The sequence below is a fragment of the Oncorhynchus keta genome, chromosome 5, assembly GCF_023373465.1.
Source record: "Oncorhynchus keta strain PuntledgeMale-10-30-2019 chromosome 5, Oket_V2, whole genome shotgun sequence".
Classification (NCBI taxonomy): domain Eukaryota; kingdom Metazoa; phylum Chordata; class Actinopteri; order Salmoniformes; family Salmonidae; genus Oncorhynchus; species Oncorhynchus keta.
The window spans coordinates 28,383,640-28,405,059 of NC_068425.1; the positions used below are offsets into that span (position 1 = coordinate 28,383,640).

Consider the following 21,420-nt stretch of genomic DNA (forward strand, 5'->3'; position numbering starts at 1 on the left):
GATATCAGTAGAAAACAGCAGGGTAGGTACACCTCAACCTGCTTTAGGTGCTGTCTGTCTGTCTGGCTGACTGACTGATGGGAATGTATTGTTCCATTATACACCCACCACAACGATATCAGTAGAAAACAGCAGGGTAGGTACACCTCAACCTGCTTTAGGTGCTGTCTGTCTGGCTGGCTGACTGATGGGAATGTATTGTTCCATTATACACCCACCACAACGATATCAGTAGAAAACAGCAGGGTAGGTACACCTCAACCTGCTTTAGGTGCTGTCTGTCTGGCTGGCTGACTGATGGGAATGTATTGTTCCATTATACACCCACCACAACGATATCAGTAGAAAACAGCAGGGTAGGTACACCTCAACCTGCTTTAGGTGCTGTCTGTCTGTCTGGCTGACTGACTGATGGGAATGTATTGTTCCATTATACACCCACCACAACGATATCAGTAGAAAACAGCAGGGTAGGTACACCTCAACCTGCTTTAGGTGCTGTCTGTCTGTCTGGCTGGCTGACTGATGGGAATGTATTGTTCCATTATACACCCACCACAACGATATCAGTAGAAAACAGCAGGGTAGGTACACCTCAACCTGCTTTAGGTGCTGTCTGTCTGTCTGGCTGACTGACTGATGGGAATGTATTGTTCCATTATACACCCACCACAACGATATCAGTAGAAAACAGCAGGGTAGGTACACCTCAACCTGCTTTAGGTGCTGTCTGTCTGTCTGTCTGACTGACTGATGGGAATGTATTGTTCCATTATACACCCACCACAACGATATCAGTAGAAAACAGCAGGGTAGGTACACCTCAACCTGCTTTAGGTGCTGTCTGTCTGTCTGGCTGACTGACTGATGGGAATGTATTGTTCCATTATACACCCACCACAACGATATCAGTAGAAAACAGCAGGGTAGGTACACCTCAACCTGCTTTAGGTGCTGTCTGTCTGTCTGGCTGACTGACTGATGGGAATGTATTGTTCCATTATACACCCACCACAACGATATCAGTAGAAAACAGCAGGGTAGGTACACCTCAACCTGCTTTAGGTGCTGTCTGTCTGTCTGGCTGACTGACTGATGGGAATGTATTGTTCCATTATACACCCACCACAACGATATCAGTAGAAAACAGCAGGGTAGGTACACCTCAACCTGCTTTAGGTGCTGTCTGTCTGTCTGGCTGACTGACTGATGGGAATGTATTGTTCCATTATACACCCACCACAACGATATCAGTAGAAAACAGCAGGGTAGGTACACCTCAACCTGCTTTAGGTGTGTCTGTCTGTCTGGCTGACTGACTGATGGGAATGTATTGTTCCATTATACACCCACCACAACGATATCAGTAGAAAACAGCAGGGTAGGTACACCTCAACCTGCTTTAGGTGCTGTCTGTCTGTCTGGCTGACTGACTGATGGGAATGTATTGTTCCATTATACACCCACCACAACGATATCAGTAGAAAACAGCAGGGTAGGTACACCTCAACCTGCTTTAGGTGCTGTCTGTCTGTCTGGCTGACTGACTGATGGGAATGTATTGTTCCATTATACACCCACCACAACGATATCAGTAGAAAACAGCAGGGTAGGTACACCTCAACCTGCTTTAGGTGCTGTCTGTCTGGCTGGCTGGCTGACTGATGGGAATGTATTGTTCCATTATACACCCACACAACGATATCAGTAGAAAACAGCAGGGTAGGTACACCTCAACCTGCTTTAGGTGCTGTCTGTCTGGCTGGCTGACTGATGGGAATGTATTGTTCCATTATACACCCACCACAACGATATCAGTAGAAAACAGCAGGGTAGGTACACCTCAACCTGCTTTAGGTGCTGTCTGTCTGTCTGGCTGACTGACTGATGGGAATGTATTGTTCCATTATACACCCACCACAACGATATCAGTAGAAAACAGCAGGGTAGGTACACCTCAACCTGCTTTAGGTGCTGTCTGTCTGTCTGACTGACTGACTGATGGGAATGTATTGTTCCATTATACACCCACCACAACGATATCAGTAGAAAACAGCAGGGTAGGTACACCTCAACCTGCTTTAGGTGCTGTCTGTCTGTCTGGCTGACTGACTGATGGGAATGTATTGTTCCATTATACACCCACCACAACGATATCAGTAGAAAACAGCAGGGTAGGTACACCTCAACCTGCTTTAGGTGCTGTCTGTCTGGCTGACTGACTGATGGGAATGTATTGTTCCATTATACACCCACCACAACGATATCAGTAGAAAACAGCAGGGTAGGTACACCTCAACCTGCTTTAGGTGCTGTCTGTCTGTCTGGCTGACTGACTGATGGGAATGTATTGTTCCATTATACACCCACCACAACGATATCAGTAGAAAACAGCAGGGTAGGTACACCTCAACCTGCTTTAGGTGCTGTCTGTCTGTCTGGCTGACTGACTGATGGGAATGTATTGTTCCATTATACACCCACCACAACGATATCAGTAGAAAACAGCAGGGTAGGTACACCTCAACCTGCTTTAGGTGCTGTCTGTCTGGCTGGCTGACTGACTGATGGGAATGTATTGTTCCATTATACACCCACCACAACGATATCAGTAGAAAACAGCAGGGTAGGTACACCTCAACCTGCTTTAGGTGCTGTCTGTCTGTCTGGCTGACTGACTGATGGGAATGTATTGTTCCATTATACACCCACCACAACGATATCAGTAGAAAACAGCAGGGTAGGTACACCTCAACCTGCTTTAGGTGCTGTCTGTCTGTCTGGCTGACTGACTGATGGGAATGTATTGTTCCATTATACACCCACCACAACGATATCAGTAGAAAACAGCAGTGTAGGTACACCTCAACCTGCTTTAGGTGCTGTCTGTCTGTCTGGCTGACTGACTGATGGGAATGTATTGTTCCATTATACACCCACCACAACGATATCAGTAGAAAACAGCAGTGTAGGTACACCTCAACCTGCTTTAGGTGCTGTCTGTCTGTCTGGCTGGCTGACTGATGGGAATGTATTGTTCCATTATACACCCACCACAACGATATCAGTAGAAAACAGCAGGGTAGGTACACCTCAACCTGCTTTAGGTGCTGTCTGTCTGTCTGGCTGACTGATGGGAATGTATTGTTCCATTATACACCCACCACAACGATATCAGTAGAAAACAGCAGGGTAGGTACACCTCAACCTGCTTTAGGTGCTGTCTGTCTGTCTGTCTGTCTGTCTGTCTGGCTGGCTGGCTGGCTGACTTCTCTCCTGAGAGAGACAGAAGAAGAGAGGAAGGGAGGGAGCTGCCTGTGTGGAAGGGGTGTGGTAGCTTCATGCCAAAATACACCCACCCTGGCTGTTACATAACCATTCCTACCTCCCTCAACCCCTCTTTCTCTATCTCTCTCTCTCTCTCCCTCCCTCCTGTCTCACACCCCTCCTTTCCCTGCCTCTCTCTTTTAGTCTCCCTCCTCCCCTGTCTCTGTCCATCCCTCCCTCTCCCTTCTCCATTCTGTCTCCCTCCATCTCTCTCTCTCCCTCCTCCCCTGTCTCTGTCCATCCCTCCCTCTCCCTTCTCCATTCTGTCTCCCTCCATCTCTCTCTCTCTCCCTCCTCCCCTGTCTCTGTCCATCCCTCCCTCTCCCTTCTCCATTCTGTCTCCCTCCATCTCTCTCTCTCTCCCTCCTCCCCTGTCTCTGTCCATCCCTCCCTCTCCCTTCTCCATTCTGTCTCCCTCCATCTCTCTCTCTCCCTCCTCCCCTGTCTCTGTCCATCCCTCCCTCTCCCTTCTCCATTCTGTCTCCCTCCATCTCTCTCTCTCTCCCTCCTCCCCTGTCTCTGTCCATCCCTCCCTCTCCCTTCTCCATTCTGTCTCCCTCCATCTCTCTCTCTCTCCCTCCTCCCCTGTCTCTGTCCATCCCTCCCTCTCCCTTCTCCATTCTGTCTCCCTCCATCTCTCTCTCTCTCCCTCCTCCCCTGTCTCTGTCCATCCCTCCCTCTCCCTTCTCCATTCTGTCTCCCTCCATCTCTCTCTCTCTCTCTCTCTCTCTCCCTCTGTCTTCATCTCTCATCCACCCCCTCACTCCTTGACGACATGCAGAGGAGTCGGTTCTCTCATTTCTGAAGACTCTAAAAATAACAGAGGGATGTGGGGAGAGGAGGAGAGGAGGACAGGAACTCACCGAGAGAGAAGCGGGAGCAGACTCCTGTTACACAGCATTTTCAGCTCTATTCCTGTATGAATTTACACTCACGCACACACACACACACACACACACACAGCATTACACACACCACACAGACACACCATACACACCAACAGCATTACACACACCACACACACACACCACACACACCAAGAGCATTACACACACACACACACACACACACACACACACACACACACACACACACACACACACACACACACACACACACACACACACACACACACACACACACACACACACACACACACACACACACACACACACACCAAAAGCATTACACATACCACACAGACACACACACACACACACACACACACACACACACACACACACACACACACACACACACACACACACACACACACACACACACACACACACACACACACACACACACACCACACCACACACTCCAACAGCATTACACAATGGTCTCTCTTGGCAGAGGCAGAGGCAGAGGCGGTGTGTGTTCTGCAGTAGATTTGTAAGTGTTGTTCCAGGGGGTTGTGTTCTAGAACTGAACGTGTATGTGTTTCCCTCTTTGGTAACAGGGCTTACTGAAACTTCATTTGTTCAATCCCCTGAGGGAAGGATTACATGACATGTGTTAAGAGCATACAGTGAGGATATGACCTTCACTAGATGTCCTTCGGATCTGTTACTTGTAGTCTTCATTCAGAGTTGCTGTGTATGTGTGTGTGTGTGTGTGTGTTTGTGTGTGTGTTGTGTGTGACTACATCTCTGACTCATCAGCATTCATCTTTCACATCAATGGTAGCATGACTGAGAGGCTCCCCTATTAGCATGTATATACAGCATGTGTGGGGATGGGGATGGAGAAAAGAGAGGGAGAGAGAGGGAGGGGTGGAGAAAAGAGAGGGAGAGAGGGATGTAGAAAAGAGAGGGAGGGAGAGGGATGGAGGAAAGAGAGGGAGGGAGAGGGATGGAGAAAAGAGAGGGAGGGAGAGGGATGGAGAAAAGAGAGGGAGGGAGAGGGATGGAGAAAAGAGAGGGAGAGAGAAGGATGTGCAGGCAGGGAGGTGCAGGTATCTGTGAGGGAGGAAATGAAAGACAGGAAGGAGAGATGAAAGGGTAAACAGGTGAGAGAGAGAGGGGAGGGGGAGAGGGAGGGAGGGAGGGAGGGAGGGAGGGGAGGGAGGGAGGGAGGGAGGGAGGGGGAGGGAGGGAGGGAGGGAGGGAGGGAGGGAGGGAGGGAGGGAGGGAGGGAGGGGAGGGTGATAGGAGGAAGACGAACATGGAGGGAAATAGAAGGTGATAGGAGGAAGACGAACATGGAGGGAGATAGAAGGTGATAGGAGGAAGATGAACATGGAGGGAGATAGAAGGTGATGAGAGGAAGAGGAACGTGGAGGGAGATAGAAGGTGATAGGAGGAAGAGGAACATGGAGGGAGATAGAAGGTGATAGGAGGAAGATGAACATGGAGGGAGATAGAAGGTGATAGGAGGAAGATGAACATGGAGGGAGATAGAAGGTGATAGGAGGAAGATGAACATGGAGGGAGATAGAAGGTGATAGGAGGAACATGAGGGAGATAGAAGGTGATAGGAGGAAGACGAACATGGAGGGAGATAGAAGGTGATAGGAGGAAGATGAACATGGAGGGAGATAGAAGGTGATAGGAGGAAGATGAACATGGAGGGAGATAGAAGGTGATAGGAGGAAGATGAACATGGAGGGAGATAGAAGGTGATAGGAGGAAGATGAACATGGAGGGAGATAGAAGGTGATAGGAGGAAGAGGAACATGGAGGGAGATAGAAGGTGAGAAACATATCAAATAGAAGAGATGTTTTTTTATTGACCCATCCCCTCTTCAGGGGACAAAATCAACTTTGGTTTATATTTACTTTTTTTTACAGCTTTTTACATATAAATTGTACTCACATTTCATATACAGTACATGCTACTTTTATACACAGTAATTACACAACAAAAGCATTATCATACATGAAATAGGTTGAATATTTACATAATGAAAACTCCCTTCAGCCCAGCATCTCACATAGTTCTTGACTTAATTTCTCTCATGAATGATTTGATTTCTCTAAAGAGAAACGGCCCGTTGATCTCACAAAAAAGAAATACATGGAATTCAAGTAATTGAACCTACGTTGGCCAATTAGTTATTTAATAAACCCCCAAAATAAGGACATCTGGGTGAATCAGTCAGCACTAAATCTCATCCCCTCCTCTCTTCATCCCCTCATCTCCTCCACCATGCCTGCCAGTGGAGGAGGGGGGCTCTGTTCTTCTCCTCTTGTTTTCTTCTCACACTGAGCTGACCCATAGAGAGATATTGATCATAGGGAGATGGGAGTGTCTGGTAATGAGACAAAGAGCGAGAGGGAGATGGAGAGAGAGATGGAGAGAGAGAGATGGAGAGAGAGATGGAGAGAGAAAGATGGAGAGAGAGAGAGATGGAGGGAGAGAGAGATAAAGAGAGAGATAGATGGAGAGAGAGATGGAGAGAGATGGAGGGAGAGAGAGATGGAGAGAGAGAGAGATGGAGGGAGAGAGAGATAGAGAGAGAGAGATGGAGAGAGAGAGAGATGGAGAGAGAGAGAGATGGAGAGAGAGAGAGATGGAGGGAGAGGGAGATGGAGAGAGAGAGATGGAGGGAGAGAGAGATAGAGAGGGATGGAGAGAGGGAAGAGAGAAACACAGGATTAGAGGAGAAGAAAGAGTGTCTTGGCTAGCCTTTATGTCTTCTGTCTTTGATACAAATTGCACTGGTGATCACAGATACAATCTGATCAATATCACGTGTGTGTGTGTGTGTGTGTGTGTGTGTGTGTGTGTGTGTGTGTGTGTGTGTGTGTGTGTGTGTGTGTGTGTGTGTGTGTGTGTGTGTGTGTGTGTGTGTGTGTGTGTGTGTGTGTGTGTGTGTGTGTGTGTGTGTGTGTGTGTGTGTGTGTGTGTGTGTGTGTGTGTGTGTGTGTGTGTGTGTGTGTGTGTGTGTGTGTGTGTGTGTGTGTGTGTGTGTGTGTGTGTGTTCATGCACTAATCGCTCTTCGAACCAAGAACAATCTTCCAGACAGAAAATGGCTGCACCCTCCCTCCCCTTCGGTCTCTCTGAAAACAATAACATGACATTTTAGGCCAGTGTTCATATTGTCTCTTTTCTCGTTTTCATTGGTTAAAGCTACGCGCCACTGAGCTGGATCTAGCTCACTATATCAAGTTGTGTAGCTCTGGGATGTAGCTTGTTGTGTTGTGTTGCGGTCTATGTGGCAGGTTTGTACAGGTGTCTCAGTACTGAAGCTGTGTTGGTTGTCTGCAAGTTTCATATTTTTCAATTGTTGAAGGCAGCATTATAATACCAAAATAACCATATCTTGCTGTCTTCATTCTTCCATCTCTTTAAACGTGTTTCTCTCTCTGCGTTCTGTTTCTTTTGAATCTTGTCTCCCCATCCAGCCGGAGGAGCTGACTAACGTGTTGGAGATCAGTAACATTGTGTTCACCAGTATGTTCACCCTGGAAATGATCCTCAAGCTGACCGCCTTTGGCTTCTTCGCCTACCTGAGGAACCCCTACAACATCTTTGACGGCATCATCGTCATCATCAGGTCGGGGGGCCTGCCCAACACGACCACAGAATGTTACCAGAACGTTACAGGAATGATGTTACAGTTACCATGTCAGAATGTCACAGCTCTGGGATGTCAGTTGGAATGTTAGAATGATGGATAATGTATTGGGCGTTGGGTTGGCATTGGAAGATTCTGACAGCTGAATGTCACAGCTCTGGGATGTCAGTTGGAATGTTAGAATGATGGATAATGTATTGGGCGTTGGGTTGGCAATGGAAGATTCTGACAGCTGAATGTCACAGCTCTGGGATGTCAGTTGGAATGTTAGAATGATGGATAATGTATTGGGCGTTGGGTTGGCATTGGAAGATTCTGACAGCTGAATGTCTCAGCTCTGGGATGTCAGTTGGAATGTTAGAATGATAGATAATGTATTGGGCGTTGGGTTGGCATTGGAAGATTCTGACAGCTGAATGTCACAGCTCTGGGATGTCAGTTGGAATGTTAGAATGATGGATAATGTATTGGGCGTTGGGTTGGCATTGGAAGATTCTGACAGCTGAATGTCACAGCTCTGGGATGTCAGTTGGAATGTTAGAATGATGGATAATGTATTGGGCGTTGGGTTGGCAATGGAAGATTCTGACAGCTGAATGTCACAGCTCTGGGATGTCAGTTGGAATGTTAGAATGATGGATAATGTATTGGGCGTTGGGTTGGCATTGGAAGATTCTGACAGCTGAATGTCACAGCTCTGGGATGTCAGTTGGAATGTTAGAATGATGGATAATGTATTGGGCGTTGGGTTGGCATTGGAAGATTCTGACAGCTGAATGTCACAGCTCTGGGATGTCAGTTGGAATGTTAGAATGATGGATAATGTATTGGGCGTTGGGTTGGCATTGGAAGATTCTGACAGCTGAATGTCACAGCTCTGGGATGTCAGTTGGAATGTTAGAATGATGGATAATGTATTGGGCGTTGGGTTGGCATTGGAAGATTCTGACAGCTGAATGTCACAGCTCTGGGATGTCAGTTGGAATGTTAGAATGATGGATAATGTATTGGGCGTTGGGTTGGCATTGGAAGATTCTGACAGCTGAATGTTCCCGATGGTTTCAGTTGGGATCAGAGGGGAAATTAGGAAACCTTGTTGTCTGGATTTGTGTCTTCTATTTTCTTCTCTTCCTTTCTCTGCCTGTCTCACTCATCTTTTCTCCTCTCTCCTCTCCCCTCTCTCCTCTCCCTTTTCTCCTCACTCCTCACTCATCACTCCTGTCTCCTCTCTCCTCCTCTCTCCTCTCTCCTCCTCTCTCCTCTCTCCTCTCTCCTCTCTCCTCTCCTCTCTCCTCTCTCCTCACTCCTCTCCTCTCCTCTCTCCTCTCTCCTCACTCTTGTCTCCTCACTCCTCACTTCTCTCTCCTGTCTCCTGTCTCCTGTCTCCTCACTCCTCACTCCTCTCTCCTCTCTCCTCACTCTTCTCTCCTCTCTCCTGTCTCCTGTCTCCTCTCTCCTCTCTCCTCACTCCCTCACTCCTCATTCCTCTCTCCTCTCTCCTCTCTCCTGTATCCTGTCTCCTCTCTCCTCTCTCTCCTCCTCCTCTCTCCTCTCTCCTCACTCTTCTCTCCTGCATATATTACTGTCTCCTGTCTCCTGTCTCCTGTCTCCTGTCTCCCTCTCTCTCTCTCCTCCTCCCTCACTCCTCTCTCCTCTCTTCTCACTCCTCTCTCTCTCTCCTCTCTCCTCTCTCCTGTCTCCCCTCTCCTGTCTCCCTCCTCCTCTCTCCTCTCTCCTCTCTCCTGTCTCCTGTCTCCTCTCTCCTCACTCCTCACTCCTCTCCTCTCTCCTCTCTCCTCACTCTTGTCTCCTCACTCCTCACTCCTCTCTCCTCTCTCCTGTTCCCCCCTCCTCTCTCCTCTCTCCTCTCTCCTCTCTCCTCTCTCCTCACTCTTCTCTCCTCTCTCCTCTCTCCGGTCTCCTCTCTCCTCTCTCCTCACTCTTCTCTCCTCTCTCTTGTCTCCTCTCTCCTGTCTCCTCACTCTTCTCTCCTCTCTCCTGTCTCCTCTCTCCTGTCTCCTCTCTCCTCTCTCCTGTCTCCTCACTCCTCTCTCCTCTCCTCTCTCCTGTCTCCTCTCTCCTCTCTCCTCTCTCCTCTCTCCTCTCTCCTCTCTCCTCTCTCCACACTCCTCACTCCTCTCTCCACACTCCTCACTCCTCTCTCCTCACTCCTCACTCCTCTCTCCTCACATCTCTCCTCTCTCCTTTCTCCTCTCATCTCTCCTCACTCCTCACTTCTCTCTCCTCTTTCCTCCCCTGTTCTCTCTTTCTGCATCCATCTGTTTCATCCCTCCATCCATCTCTCCCTCTCCTCTCCAGTGTGTGTGAGATCATAGGTCAGTCTGATGGAGGTCTGTCTGTCCTGAGGACCTTCAGACTGTTGAGGGTGATCAAGCTGGTGCGCTTCATGCCAGCGCTACGCAGACAGTTGGTGGTGCTGATGAAGACCATGGACAACGTGGCCACCTTCTGCATGCTCCTCATGCTTTTCATATTCATCTTCAGGTATAGGCATGTGTGTGTCTGTCCCCTCTCCCTGTCTGTCCCCTCCCCCTGTCTGTCTCCTCCCCCTGTCTGTCTCCTCTCTCTGTCTGTCTCCTCTCTCTGTCTGTCTCCTCTCCCTGTCTGTCTCCTCTCCCTGTCTGTCTCCTCTCTCTGTCTGTCTCCTCTCTCTGTCTGTCCCCTCCCCTGTCTGTCTCCTCTCTCTGTCTGTCTCCTCTCTCTGTCTGTCTCCTCTCTCTGTCTGTCTCCTCTCCCTGTCTGTCTCCTCTCTCTGTCTGTCCCCTCCCCTGTCTGTCTCCTCTCTCTGTCTGTCTCCTCTCCCTGTCTGTCTCCTCTCTCTGTCTGTCTCCTCTCTCTGTCTGTCTCCTCTCTGTCTGTCTCTCTCTCTGTCTGTCTCCTCTCCCTGTCTGTCCCTCCCCTGTCTGACACCTCCCCTCTCTGTCTCCTCTCTCTGTCTGTCTCCTCTCTCTGTCTGTCTCCTCTCTCTGTCTGTCTCCTCCCCTGTCTGTCTCCTCTCTCTGTCTGTCTCCTCCCCCAGTCTGTCTCCTCTCTCTGTCTGTCTCCTCTCTGTCTGTCTCCTCCCCTGTCTGTCTCCTCTCTCTGTCTGTCTCCTCCCCCTGTCTGTCTCCTCTCTCTGTCTGTCTCCTCCCCCTGTCTGTCTCCTCCCCTGTCTGTCTCCTCTCTCTGTCTGTCTCCTCTCTCTGTCTGTCCCCTCCCCCTGTCTGTCTCCTCCCCTGTCTGTCTCCTCCCCCTGTCTGTCTCCTCTCTCTGTCTGTCTCCTCCCCCTGTCTGTCTCCTCTCTCTGTCTGTCTCCTCTCTCTGTCTATCTCCTCTCTCTGTCTGCTCCTCTCTCTGTCTGTCCCCTCCCCCTGTCTGTCTGTCTCCTCTCTCTGTCTGTCTCCTCTCTCTCTCTGTCTCCTCTCTCTGTCTGTCCCCTCCCCCGTCTGTCTCCTCTCTCTGTCTGTCTCCTCTCTCTGTCTGTGTGTGTGTTGTCTGTGAGGCTAGTCCCCTCTCTTTACCTGTCCCCTCCCCCCGTCTGTCTCCTCTCTCTACCTGTCTCCTCTCTCTGTCTGTCTCCTCTATCTGTCTGTGTGTGTGTTGTCTGTGAGGGTAGTAATGTAGAGGCTAGTCCCATCTCTCTGTCTGTGTGTTTTGTCTGTGAGGGTAGTAATGTAGAGGCTAGTCTCCTCTCTCTCTCTATCTGTCTCCTCTCTCTGTCTGTGTGTGTGTTGTCTGTGAGGGTAGTAATGTAGATAGAGGCTTGTCCCCTCTCTCTATCTGTCTGTGTGTGTTGTCTGTGAGGGTAGTAATGTAGAGGCTAGTCCCCTCTCTCTCTCTATCTGTCTCCTCTCTCTGTCTGTGTGTGTTGTCTGTGAGGGTAGTAATGTAGAGGCTTGTCCCCTCTATCTGTCTGTGTGTGTGTTGTCTGTGAGGGTAGTAATGTAGAGGCTAGTCCCCTCTCTCTGTCTGTGTGTGTGTTGTTTGTGAGGGTAGTAATGTAGATGCTAGTCCCCTCTCTTTCTCTGTCTGTGTGTGTTGTCTGTGAGGGTAGTAATGTAGAGGCTAGTCCCCTCTCTTTCTCTGTCTGTGTGTGTTGTCTGTGAGGGTAGTAATGTAGAGGCTAGTCCCCTCTCTTTCTCTGTCTGTGTGTGTTGTCTGTGAGGGTAGTAATGTAGAGGCTAGTCCCCTCTCCCTGTCTGTGTGTGTGTGTTGTCTGTGAGGGTAGTAATGTAGAGGCTAGTCTCCTCTCTCTCTCTCTGTCTGTCTCCTCTCTCTGTCTGTGTGTGTGTTGTTTGTGAGGCTAGTCCCCTCTCTTTCTCTGTCTGTGTGTGTTGTCTGTGAGGGTAGTAATGTAGAGTCTAGTCCCCTCTATCTGTCTGTGTGTGTGTTGTTTGTGAGGGTAGTAATGTAGAGGCTAGTCCCCTCTCTCTGTCTGTGTGTGTTGTTTGTGCGGGTAGTAATGTCGAGGCTAGTCCCCTCTCTTTCTCTGTCTGTGTGTGTGTTGTTTGTGAGGGTAGTAATGTAGAGGCTAGTCCCCTCTCTCTGTCTGTGTGTGTGTGTGTGTGTTGTCTGTGAGGGTAGTAATGTCGAGGCTAGTCCCTTCTTTGTCTGTCTGTGTGTGTTGTCTGTGAGGGTAGTAATGTAGAGTCTAGTCCCTCTCTTTCTCTGTCTGTGTGTGTTGTCTGTGAGGGTAGTAATGTAGAGGCTAGTCCCCTCTCTCTGTCTGTCTGCGTCTCTCTGTCTGTGTGTGTTGTGTGAGGCTAGTCCCCTCTCTTTCTCTGTCTGTCTCCTGTCTGTCTGTGAGGGTAGTAATGTAGAGGCTAGTCCCCCCTCTCTGTCTGTGTGTGTGTTGTCTGTGAGGGTAGTAATGTAGAGGCTAGTCCCCTCTATCTGTCTGTGTGTGTTGTTTGTGAGGGTAGTAATGTCGAGGCTAGTCCCCTCTCTGTGTGTGTGTGTGTTGTCTGTGAGGGTAGTAATGTAGAGGCTAGTCCCTCTCTCTCTGTCTGTGTGTGTTGTTTGTGAGGGTAGTAATGTAGAGGCTAGTCCCCCTCTTTCTCTGTCTGTGTGTGTTGTCTGTGAGGGTAGTAATGTAGAGGCTAGTCCCCTCTCTGTCTGTGTGTGTGTGTGTTGTCTGTGAGGGTAGTAATGTAGAGGCTAGTGTCTCTCTCTCTCTGTCTGTGTGTGTTGTCTGTGAGGGTAGTAATGTAGAGGCTAGTCCCCTCTCTCTGTCTGTGTGTGTGTGTTGTCTGTGAGGGTAGTAATGTAGAGGCTAGTCCCCTCTCTCTGTCTGTCTCCTCTCTCTGTCTGTGTGTGTGTTGTCTGTGAGGGTAGTAATGTAGAGGCTAGTCTCCTCTCTCTGTCTGTCTCCTCTCTCTGTCTGTGTGTGTGTTGTTTGTGAGGCTAGTCCCCTCTCTCTGTCTGTCCCCTCTCTCTGTCTGTGTGTGTGTTGTCTGTGAGGGTAGTAATGTAGAGGCTAGTCTCCTCTGTCTGTCTCCTCTCTCTGTCTGTGTGTGTGTTGTCTGTGAGGCTAGTCCCCTCTCTCTGTCTGTCCCCTCTCTCTGTCTGTGTGTGTGTTGTCTGTGAGGCTAGTCCCCTCCAGCTTCAGAAGAGCAATGGCCTTCTTGTTTGAGTGACAGGACTATAAGCAGTAGAGTGTGATTGATGGAGAGGAGAGCAATAACAGCGAGCATTCCCCTGGTGTTCATCGAGACACGAGTATAAACACACACACACACACACACACACACGCTGCAGCACTGCAATCTCACATAAGTGCACTGAGCAGATGGTAGTGGGCTAGCGATGGAGTGAGCTAACAGACTCCCACAACCTATCTATCTCCCCACTGTAGATTTGTGAATGTTATTGATCCCTGCTGCTGCTCCTGAAGGCACTATGGGTATTGTATCCACTCTGGGGTGTTACAGTGTTCCATTCACAACCCTTCCCTTGTCACTGGTTAGAAGAAGCTCTGAGGCGCTACTTCTCCATGTAGGAAGTGTATGTTTTCAAAACCAGAAGCCCCAAATACACAGCTCACTGTTTTCCTGTGTGTGTGTGTGTGTGTGTGTGTGTGTGTGTGTGTGTGTGTGTGTGTGTGTGTGTGTGTGTGTGTGTGTGTGTGTGTGTGTGTGTGTGTGTGTGTGTGTGTGTGTGTGTGTGTGTGTGTGTGTGTGTGTGTGTGTGTGTGTGTGTGTGTGTGTGTGTGTGTGTTAGGCGTATCCTGCTGCAACTAATGTATGTTACTGTTTATAGTTGACATATCTCTGTCCTATTCCAGTATCCTGGGGATGCACATCTTTGGCTGTAAGTTCAGTCTGAAGACAGACACTGGAGACACTGTTCCTGACAGGAAGAACTTTGACTCTCTACTGTGGGCCATTGTCACTGTGTTTCAGGTATAGAACACACACATATGCAAATGCATGGAAAGTGCATGCACACACACACACACTGGCGGACACACACACAGGCAGAAACACAAACACACACACACACACACATTTAGTTGCATTCACATGCAACTCAATGTGGTTTCCTGGACATTTCGAAAGGGGTACCACAAATATATATTTCAGGCCCTGTTCAGTTCATTTATGTGAATGGCTGTATAAGCTGTATAACTTCATCTATATGCTGTATTCCCCAGATTCTGACTCAGGAAGACTGGAACATGGTGCTGTATAATGGAATGGCCTCCACCTCTCCCTGTGCTGCTCTCTACTTTGTGGCTCTAATGACCTTTGGCAACTACGTCCTCTTCAACCTGCTGGTGGCCATCTTGGTAGAGGGCTTTCAGGCTGAGGTCAGACCACAGATTTTGTAACTTTGATTAGTCCTCCATTGTTGGTGAATTTCCACTCACAGTCTCCAGTTAAACTGTCTGTCAGAGATACATTAGAGAGAATCATTAATGAGACAGGCAAGGGTGGTCTCAGTCTCTAGGATGTGGTAACCTGTTCTGATTGGATAGAGCTCTTAGCTAAAGAGCAGATTGGGCACTTAAGAAACTGACTCTGACTGCCTGGATCTGTAGCTTTTAGTAAATCAAGGCTGGGATAAAACTTTAAAAGTCACTTAGCTGGCCTACCTCTCGGATACTTTCAGAATGAGGCCAGGTAAGATTGACGTTTTCTATTTAAATGTGCCTGTGGCTGTTGTCATAGTTTTAATTGTTCTTTCTTTCGCTCCTTCCCTCCACCCCTCCACCCCTCTCTCCCTCTCTCTCTCCCTCTCTTTCTCTCTCCCTCTCTCCCTCTCTCTCTCTCCCTCGCTCTCTCTCTCTCTCTGTCTCTCTCCCCTCTCTCTCTCTCTCTCCCTCTCTCTCCCTCTCTCCTCTGGAAACAGGGGGATGCCAACCGGTCGTACTCCGAAGACGACAGGTCCTCATGTAACTTTGACGAGAACTCTGACAAGCTGAAGGACTCTCTTCATCTCTCTGGTATGGCTCAGAGGCATAACACTATACTGTAGAAACTGTAGAAACACTACCTTGTAAAGCCGAAATGGCTGAACAGGTTCACTGTGAGAGGGTAGGACGACCTGACATGATGACTCCTTGCTGTCCCCAGTCCACCTGACTGTGCTGCTGCTCCAGTTTCAACTGTTCTGCCTTGTTATTATTCGACCATGCTGGTCATTTATGAACATTTGAACATCTTGGCCATGTTCTGTTATAATCTCCACCCGGCACAGCCAGAAGAGGACTGGCCACCCCACATAGCCTGGTTCCTCTCTAGGTTTCTTCCTAGGTTTTGGCCTTTCTAGGGAGTTTTTCCTAGCCACCGTGCTTCTACACCTGCATTGCTTGCTGTTTGGGGTTTTAGGCTGGGTTTCTGTACAGCACTTTGAGATATCAGCTCAAGGAAGCCGCAGAATTCACCAAGGGGACAGGTCACCCAGTCTATTAATGCCATTGCTAATGTCAAACCTCCCTTTTTCAAAAGATGTATGAATGATTTTGAATAGATGTACTGTATGAATCGTAAAGAGTAAAAGTCTGATTTGAACAGTAAACCAGTCACTGATGCCAGAATGCTTTGGCCTGCTCCCAGATACATTTGTGCAGTTTTGCTAAATCCTACAGTCATGTTTGCCATGACAATGGCAATGCCATTGTTAGGAAGGCAGCACAAACAGATGTGACCAGGCTAGGAATGTTTCCCAGATCAAGCCTGGTCTCTCTGAAGTGGACGCGACAGAAATGTTCAATAATGCATGTGTTACAACAGAACTTCTCCACTCTGTTCTCCTCCCTATGGACATACACAAACTAAATGTATCTCACTGTACAAACTTACAGTGTCCTCCATGAGCCAGTCAGACCAGGTTAGGTTGAGAATGTGCTGAGTCAGTCTATGCCATTTTCTTTTATCTTCCAAGATGTGCTTTGCAGTTCCATGCTGACTCTTTCTGTCTGATTCTCTCTCTCTCTCGCTCTCGCTCTCTCACTCCATCTATCCCTCCAATCTCTCTCTCTCTCTTCCTCCCCTCCCCTCTCCTTCTCCTCATCCCCTTCCTCTCTCTCTCCCAGACCCTAAGATCTGCACCCTAACCCCCAACGGTCACCTGGACCTGTCCCCAACGCCCACGGGTCTGTACACGGCCGACAGGCTCACTTTCGCTCTGGGCTCACGCAAAAACAGTGTCATCTCTCTGGGCAGGGCTAACCTGGAGGGCAGGGCTAACCTGGAGGGCAGGGCTCTGGTGAGTGGTGGGAGGAAGGAGGGAGGGAGGGGACTGGAGAGAGGAGGAAAGAGGAAAGAGGGAGGGAGGTACAATGGGAAGGAGAACTGGTTTGTAACGGACTGGGTCAGAACAAGATGTGTCTTGCTATGGTTGCAATCAATTCAGGAAATGACTTCAAATTGGCCATTTAAAAATAAATTTCCCATCATTGAAATGTATGTTTTCTTCAGTTCTTTATTTGATCCCTCTGCAGTCACTGCAAATGGCTGGTTTGGCCTAATGGTTTCTCTCTCCCTCTCACTCTCCCTCCATCTCTCTCCTTCTTCCTCTTTGTCTCTCTTCCTCTCCCTCTTTGTCCCTCTCCCTTTCCATATTTCTCGCCCTCTCCCTCTATGTATTTCTCTCCCTCTCCATCTGCCTCTCTCCCTCTCCCTCTCCATCTGTCTCTCTTCCTCTCCCTCTCCATCTGTCTCTCTTCCTCTCCCTCTCCATCTGTCTCTATTCCTCTCCCTCTCCATCTGTCTCTATTCCTCTCCCTCTCCATCTGTCTCTCTTCCTCTCCCTCTCCATCTGTCTCTATTCCTCTCCCTCTCCATCTGTCTCTATTCCTCTCCCTCTCCATCTGTCTCTCTTCCTCTCCCTCTCCATCTGTCTCTATTCCTCTCCCTCTCCATCTGTCTATCTTCCTCTCCCTCTCCATCTGTCTCTCTTCCTCTCCCTCTCCATCTGTCTATCTTCCTCTCCCTCTCCATCTGTCTCTCTCCCTCTCCTTCTCCATCTGTCTCTCTTCCTCTCCCTCTCCATCTGTCTCTCTTCCTCTCCCTCTCCATCTGTCTTTATTCCTCTCCCTCTCCTTCTCCATCTGTCTCTATTCCTCTCCGTCTCCATCTGTCTCTCTCCCTCTCCTTCTCCATCGGTCTCTATTCCTCTCCCTCTCCATCTGTCTCTCTTCCTCTCCCTCTCCATCTGTCTCTCTCCCTCTCCTTCTCCATCTGTCTCTATTCCTCTCCCTCTCAATCTGTCTCTCTCCCTCTCCTTCTCCATCTGTCTCTATTCCTCTCCCTCTCCATCTGTCTCTATTCCTCTCCCTCTCCATCTGTCTTTATTCCTCTCCCTCTCCATCTGTCTCTATTCCTCTCCCTCTCCATCTGTCTTTATTCCTCTCCCTCTCCATCTGTCTCTATTCCTCTCCCTCTCCATCTGTCTCTCTTCCTCTCCCTCTCCATCTGTCTCTCTCCCTCTCCTTCTCCATCTGTCTTTATTCCTCTCCTTCTCCATCTGTCTTTATTCCTCTCCCTCTCCATCTGTCTCTATTCCTCTCCCTCTCCATCTGTCTTTATTCCTCTCCTTCTCCATGTGTCTTTATTCCTCTCCTTCTCCATCTGTCTTTATTCCTCTCCCATCTCCATCTGTCTCTATTCCTCTCCCTCTCCATCTGTCTTTATTCCTCTCCCTCTCCATGTGTCTTTATTCCTCTCCTCTCTCCTGTCTTTATTCCTCTCCTTCTCCATCTGTCTTTATTCCTCTCCCATCTCCATCTGTCTCTATTCCTCTCCCTCTCCATCTGTCTTTATTCCTCTCCCTCTCCATCTGTCTTTATTCCTCTCCTTCTCCATCTGTCTTTATTCCTCTCCTTCTCCATCTGTCTTTATTCCTCTCCCTCTCCATCTGTCTCTAATCCTCTCCTCTCCATCTGTCTTTATTCCTCTCCTTCTCCATCTGTCTTTATTCCTCTCCCTCTCCATCTGTCTCTATTCCTCTCCCTCTCCATCTGTCTTTATTCCTCTCCCTCTCCATCTGTCTTTATTCCTCTCCTTCTCCATCTGTCTTTATTCCTCTCCTTCTCCATCTGTCTTTATTCCTCTCCCTCTCCATTTGTCTTTATTCCTCTCCTTCTCCATCTGTCTTTATTCCTCTCCTTCTCCATCTGTCTTTATTCCTCTCCCTCTCCATCTGTCTCTATTCCTCTCCCTCTCCATCTGTCTCTATTCCTCTCCCTCTCCATCTGTCTCTATTCCTCTCCCTCTCCATCTGTCTCTCTTCCTCTCCCTCTCAATCTGTCTCTCTTCCTCTCCCTCTCCATCTGTCATCTTCCTCTCCCTCTCCATCTGTCTCTCTCCCTCTCCTTCTCCATCTGTCTCTCTTCCTCTCTCCATCTGTCTCTCTTCCTCTCCCTCTCCATCTGTCTTTATTCCTCTCCTCTCCTTCTCCATCTGTCCTATTCCTCTCCTCTCCATCTGTCTCTCTCCCTCTCCTTCTCCATCGGTCTCTATTCCTCTCCCTCTCCATCTGTCTCTCTTCCTCTCCCTCTCCATCTGTCTCTCTCCCTCTCCTCCATCTGTCTCTATTCCTCTCCCTCAATCTGTCTCTCTCCCTCTCCTTCTCCATCTGTCTCTATTCCTCTCCCTCTCCATCTGTCTCTATTCCTCTCCTCTCCATCTGTCTTTATTCCTCTCCCTCTCCATCTGTCTCTATTCCTCTCCCTCTCCATCTGTCTTTATTCCTCTCCCTCTCCATCTGTCTCTATTCCTCTCCCTCTCCATCTGTCTTTCTTCCTCTCCCTCTCCATCTGTCTCTCTCCCTCTCCTTCTCCATCTGTCTTTATTCCTCTCCTTCTCCATCTGTCTTTATTCCTCTCCCTCTCCATCTGTCTCTATTCCTCTCCCTCTCCATCTGTCTTTATTCCTCTCCTTCTCCATCTGTCTTTATTCCTCTCCTTCTCCATCTGTCTTTATCCCTCTCCTCCATCTGTCTCTCTTCCTCTCCTCTCCATCTGTCTCTCTTCCTCTCCCTCTCCATCTGTCTTTATTCCTCTCCCTCTCCTTCTCCATCTGTCTCTATTCCTCTCCGTCTCCATCTGTCTCTCTCCCTCTCCATCTCCATCGGTCTCTATTCCTCTCCCTCTCCATCTGTCTCTCTTCCTCTCCTCTCCATCTGTCTCTCTCCCTCTCCTTCTCCATCTGTCTCTATTCTCTCCCTCTCAATCTGTCTCTCTCCCTCTCTCTCCATCTGTCTCTATTTCTCACCCTCTCCATCTGTCTCTATTCCTCTCCCCTCTCCTCTGTCTTTATTCCTCTCCCTCTCCATCTGTCTCTATTCCTCTCCCTCTCCATCTGTCTTTATTCCTCTCCCTCTCCATCTGTCTATATTCTCTCCCTCTCCATCTGTCTATATTCCTCTCCTTCTCCATCTGTCTCTCTCCCTCTCCTTCTCCATCTGTCTTTATTCCTCTCCTTCTCCATCTGTCTTTATTCCTCTCCCTCTCCATCTGTCTCTATTCCTCTCCGTCTCCATCTGTCTTTATTCCTCTCCTTCTCCATGTGTCTTTATTCCTCTCCTTCTCCATCTGTCTTTATTCCTCTCCCTCTCCATCTGTCTCTATTCCTCTCCCTCTCCATCTGTCTTTATTCCTCTCCCTCTCCATCTGTCTTTATTCCTCTCCTTCTCCATCTGTCTTTATTCCTCTCCTTCTCCATCTGTCTTTATTCCTCTCCCATCTCCATCTGTCTCTATTCCTCTCCCTCTCCATCTGTCTTTATTCCTCTCCCTCTCCATCTGTCTTTATTCCTCTCCTTCTCCATCTGTCTTTATTCCTCTCCTTCTCCATCTGTCTTTATTCCTCTCCCTCTCCATCTGTCTCTATTCCTCTCCTTCTCCATCTGTCTTTATTCCTCTCCTTCTCCATCTGTCTTTATTCCTCTCCCTCTCCATCTGTCTCTAATCCTCTCCTTCTCCATCTGTCTTTATTCCTCTCCTCTCCATCTGTCTTTATTCCTCTCCTTCTCCATCTGTCTTTATTCCTCTCCCTCTCCATCTGTCTTTATTCCTCTCCCTCTCCATTTCTCTTTATTCCTCTCCTTCTCCATCTGTCTTCATTCCTCTCCCTCTCCATCTGTCTTTATTCCTCTCCCTCTCCATCTGTCTCTCTTCCTCTCCCTCTCCATCTGTCTCCATTCCTCTCCTCTCCATCTGTCTCTATTCCTCTCCCTCTCCATCTGTCTCTCTTCCTCTCCCTCTCCATCTGTCTCTCTTCCTCTCCCTCTCCATCTGTCTATCTTCCTCTCCCTCTCCATCTGTCTCTCTCCCTCTCCTTCTCCATCTGTCTCTCTTCCTCTCCCTCTCCATCTGTCTCTCTTCCTCTCCCTCTCCATCTGTCTCTCTCCCTCTCCTTCTCCATCTGTCTCTATTCCTCTCCGTCTCCATCTGTCTCTCTCCCTCTCCTTCTCCATCGGTCTCTATTCCTCTCCCTCTCCATCTGTCTCTCTTCCTCTCCCTCTCCATCTGTCTCTCTCCCTCTCCATCTGTCTCTATTCCTCTCCGTCTCCATCTGTCTCTCTCCCTCTCCTTCTCCATCTGTCTCTATTCCTCTCCTCTCCATCTGTCTCTCTATTCCTCTCCCTCTCCATCTGTCTTTATTCTCTCTCCCTCTCCATCTGTCTCTATTCCTCTCCCTTCCATCTGTCTTTATTCCTCTCCCTCTCCATCTGTCTATTTCTCTCCCTCTCCATCTGTCTCTCTTTCTCCTCTCCATCTGTCTCTCTCCCTCTCCTTCTCCATCTGTCTTTATTCCTCTCCTTCTCCATCTGTCCTCTCCTCTCCATCTGTCTCTATTCCTCTCCCTCTCCATCTGTCTTTATTCCTCTCCTTCTCCATGTGTCTTTATTCCTCTCCTTCTCCATCTGTCTTTATTCCTCTCCCATCTCCATCTGTCTCTATTCCTCTCCCTCTCCATCTGTCTTTATTCCTCTCCTGTCTCCATCTGTCTGTATTCCTCTCCTTCTCCATGTGTCTTTATTCCTCTCCTTCTCCATCTGTCTTTATTCCTCTCCCATCTCCATCTGTCTCTATTCCTCTCCCTCTCCATCTGTCTTTATTCCTC

General features: G+C 48.8%; 1 protein-coding gene and 1 long non-coding RNA gene across 3 annotated transcripts in view; both read left to right on the forward strand.

Annotated features, from left to right (window-relative positions):
• LOC118382482 (voltage-dependent T-type calcium channel subunit alpha-1I-like) overlaps positions 1-21,420 on the forward strand; it is a 167,259-nt gene that overhangs the window by 44,349 nt on the left and 101,490 nt on the right. The window contains exons 8-13 of the mRNA XM_052520010.1: positions 7,678-7,829; positions 10,170-10,355; positions 14,134-14,251; positions 14,503-14,658; positions 15,201-15,294; positions 16,387-16,559. Of these exons, the coding sequence (XP_052375970.1) occupies positions 7,678-7,829; positions 10,170-10,355; positions 14,134-14,251; positions 14,503-14,658; positions 15,201-15,294; positions 16,387-16,559 (879 nt within the window). The remainder of the gene's footprint in view (positions 1-7,677; positions 7,830-10,169; positions 10,356-14,133; positions 14,252-14,502; positions 14,659-15,200; positions 15,295-16,386; positions 16,560-21,420) is intronic.
• LOC127930106 (uncharacterized) lies at positions 5,536-5,943 on the forward strand. Of its 2 annotated transcripts, none has more exons than XR_008136806.1 (3): positions 5,536-5,584; positions 5,659-5,769; positions 5,800-5,943. It is a non-coding gene; the product is annotated as an uncharacterized LOC127930106 (long non-coding RNA). The 2 variants fall into 2 exon arrangements; XR_008136807.1 differs by having other exon boundaries at positions 5,659-5,732.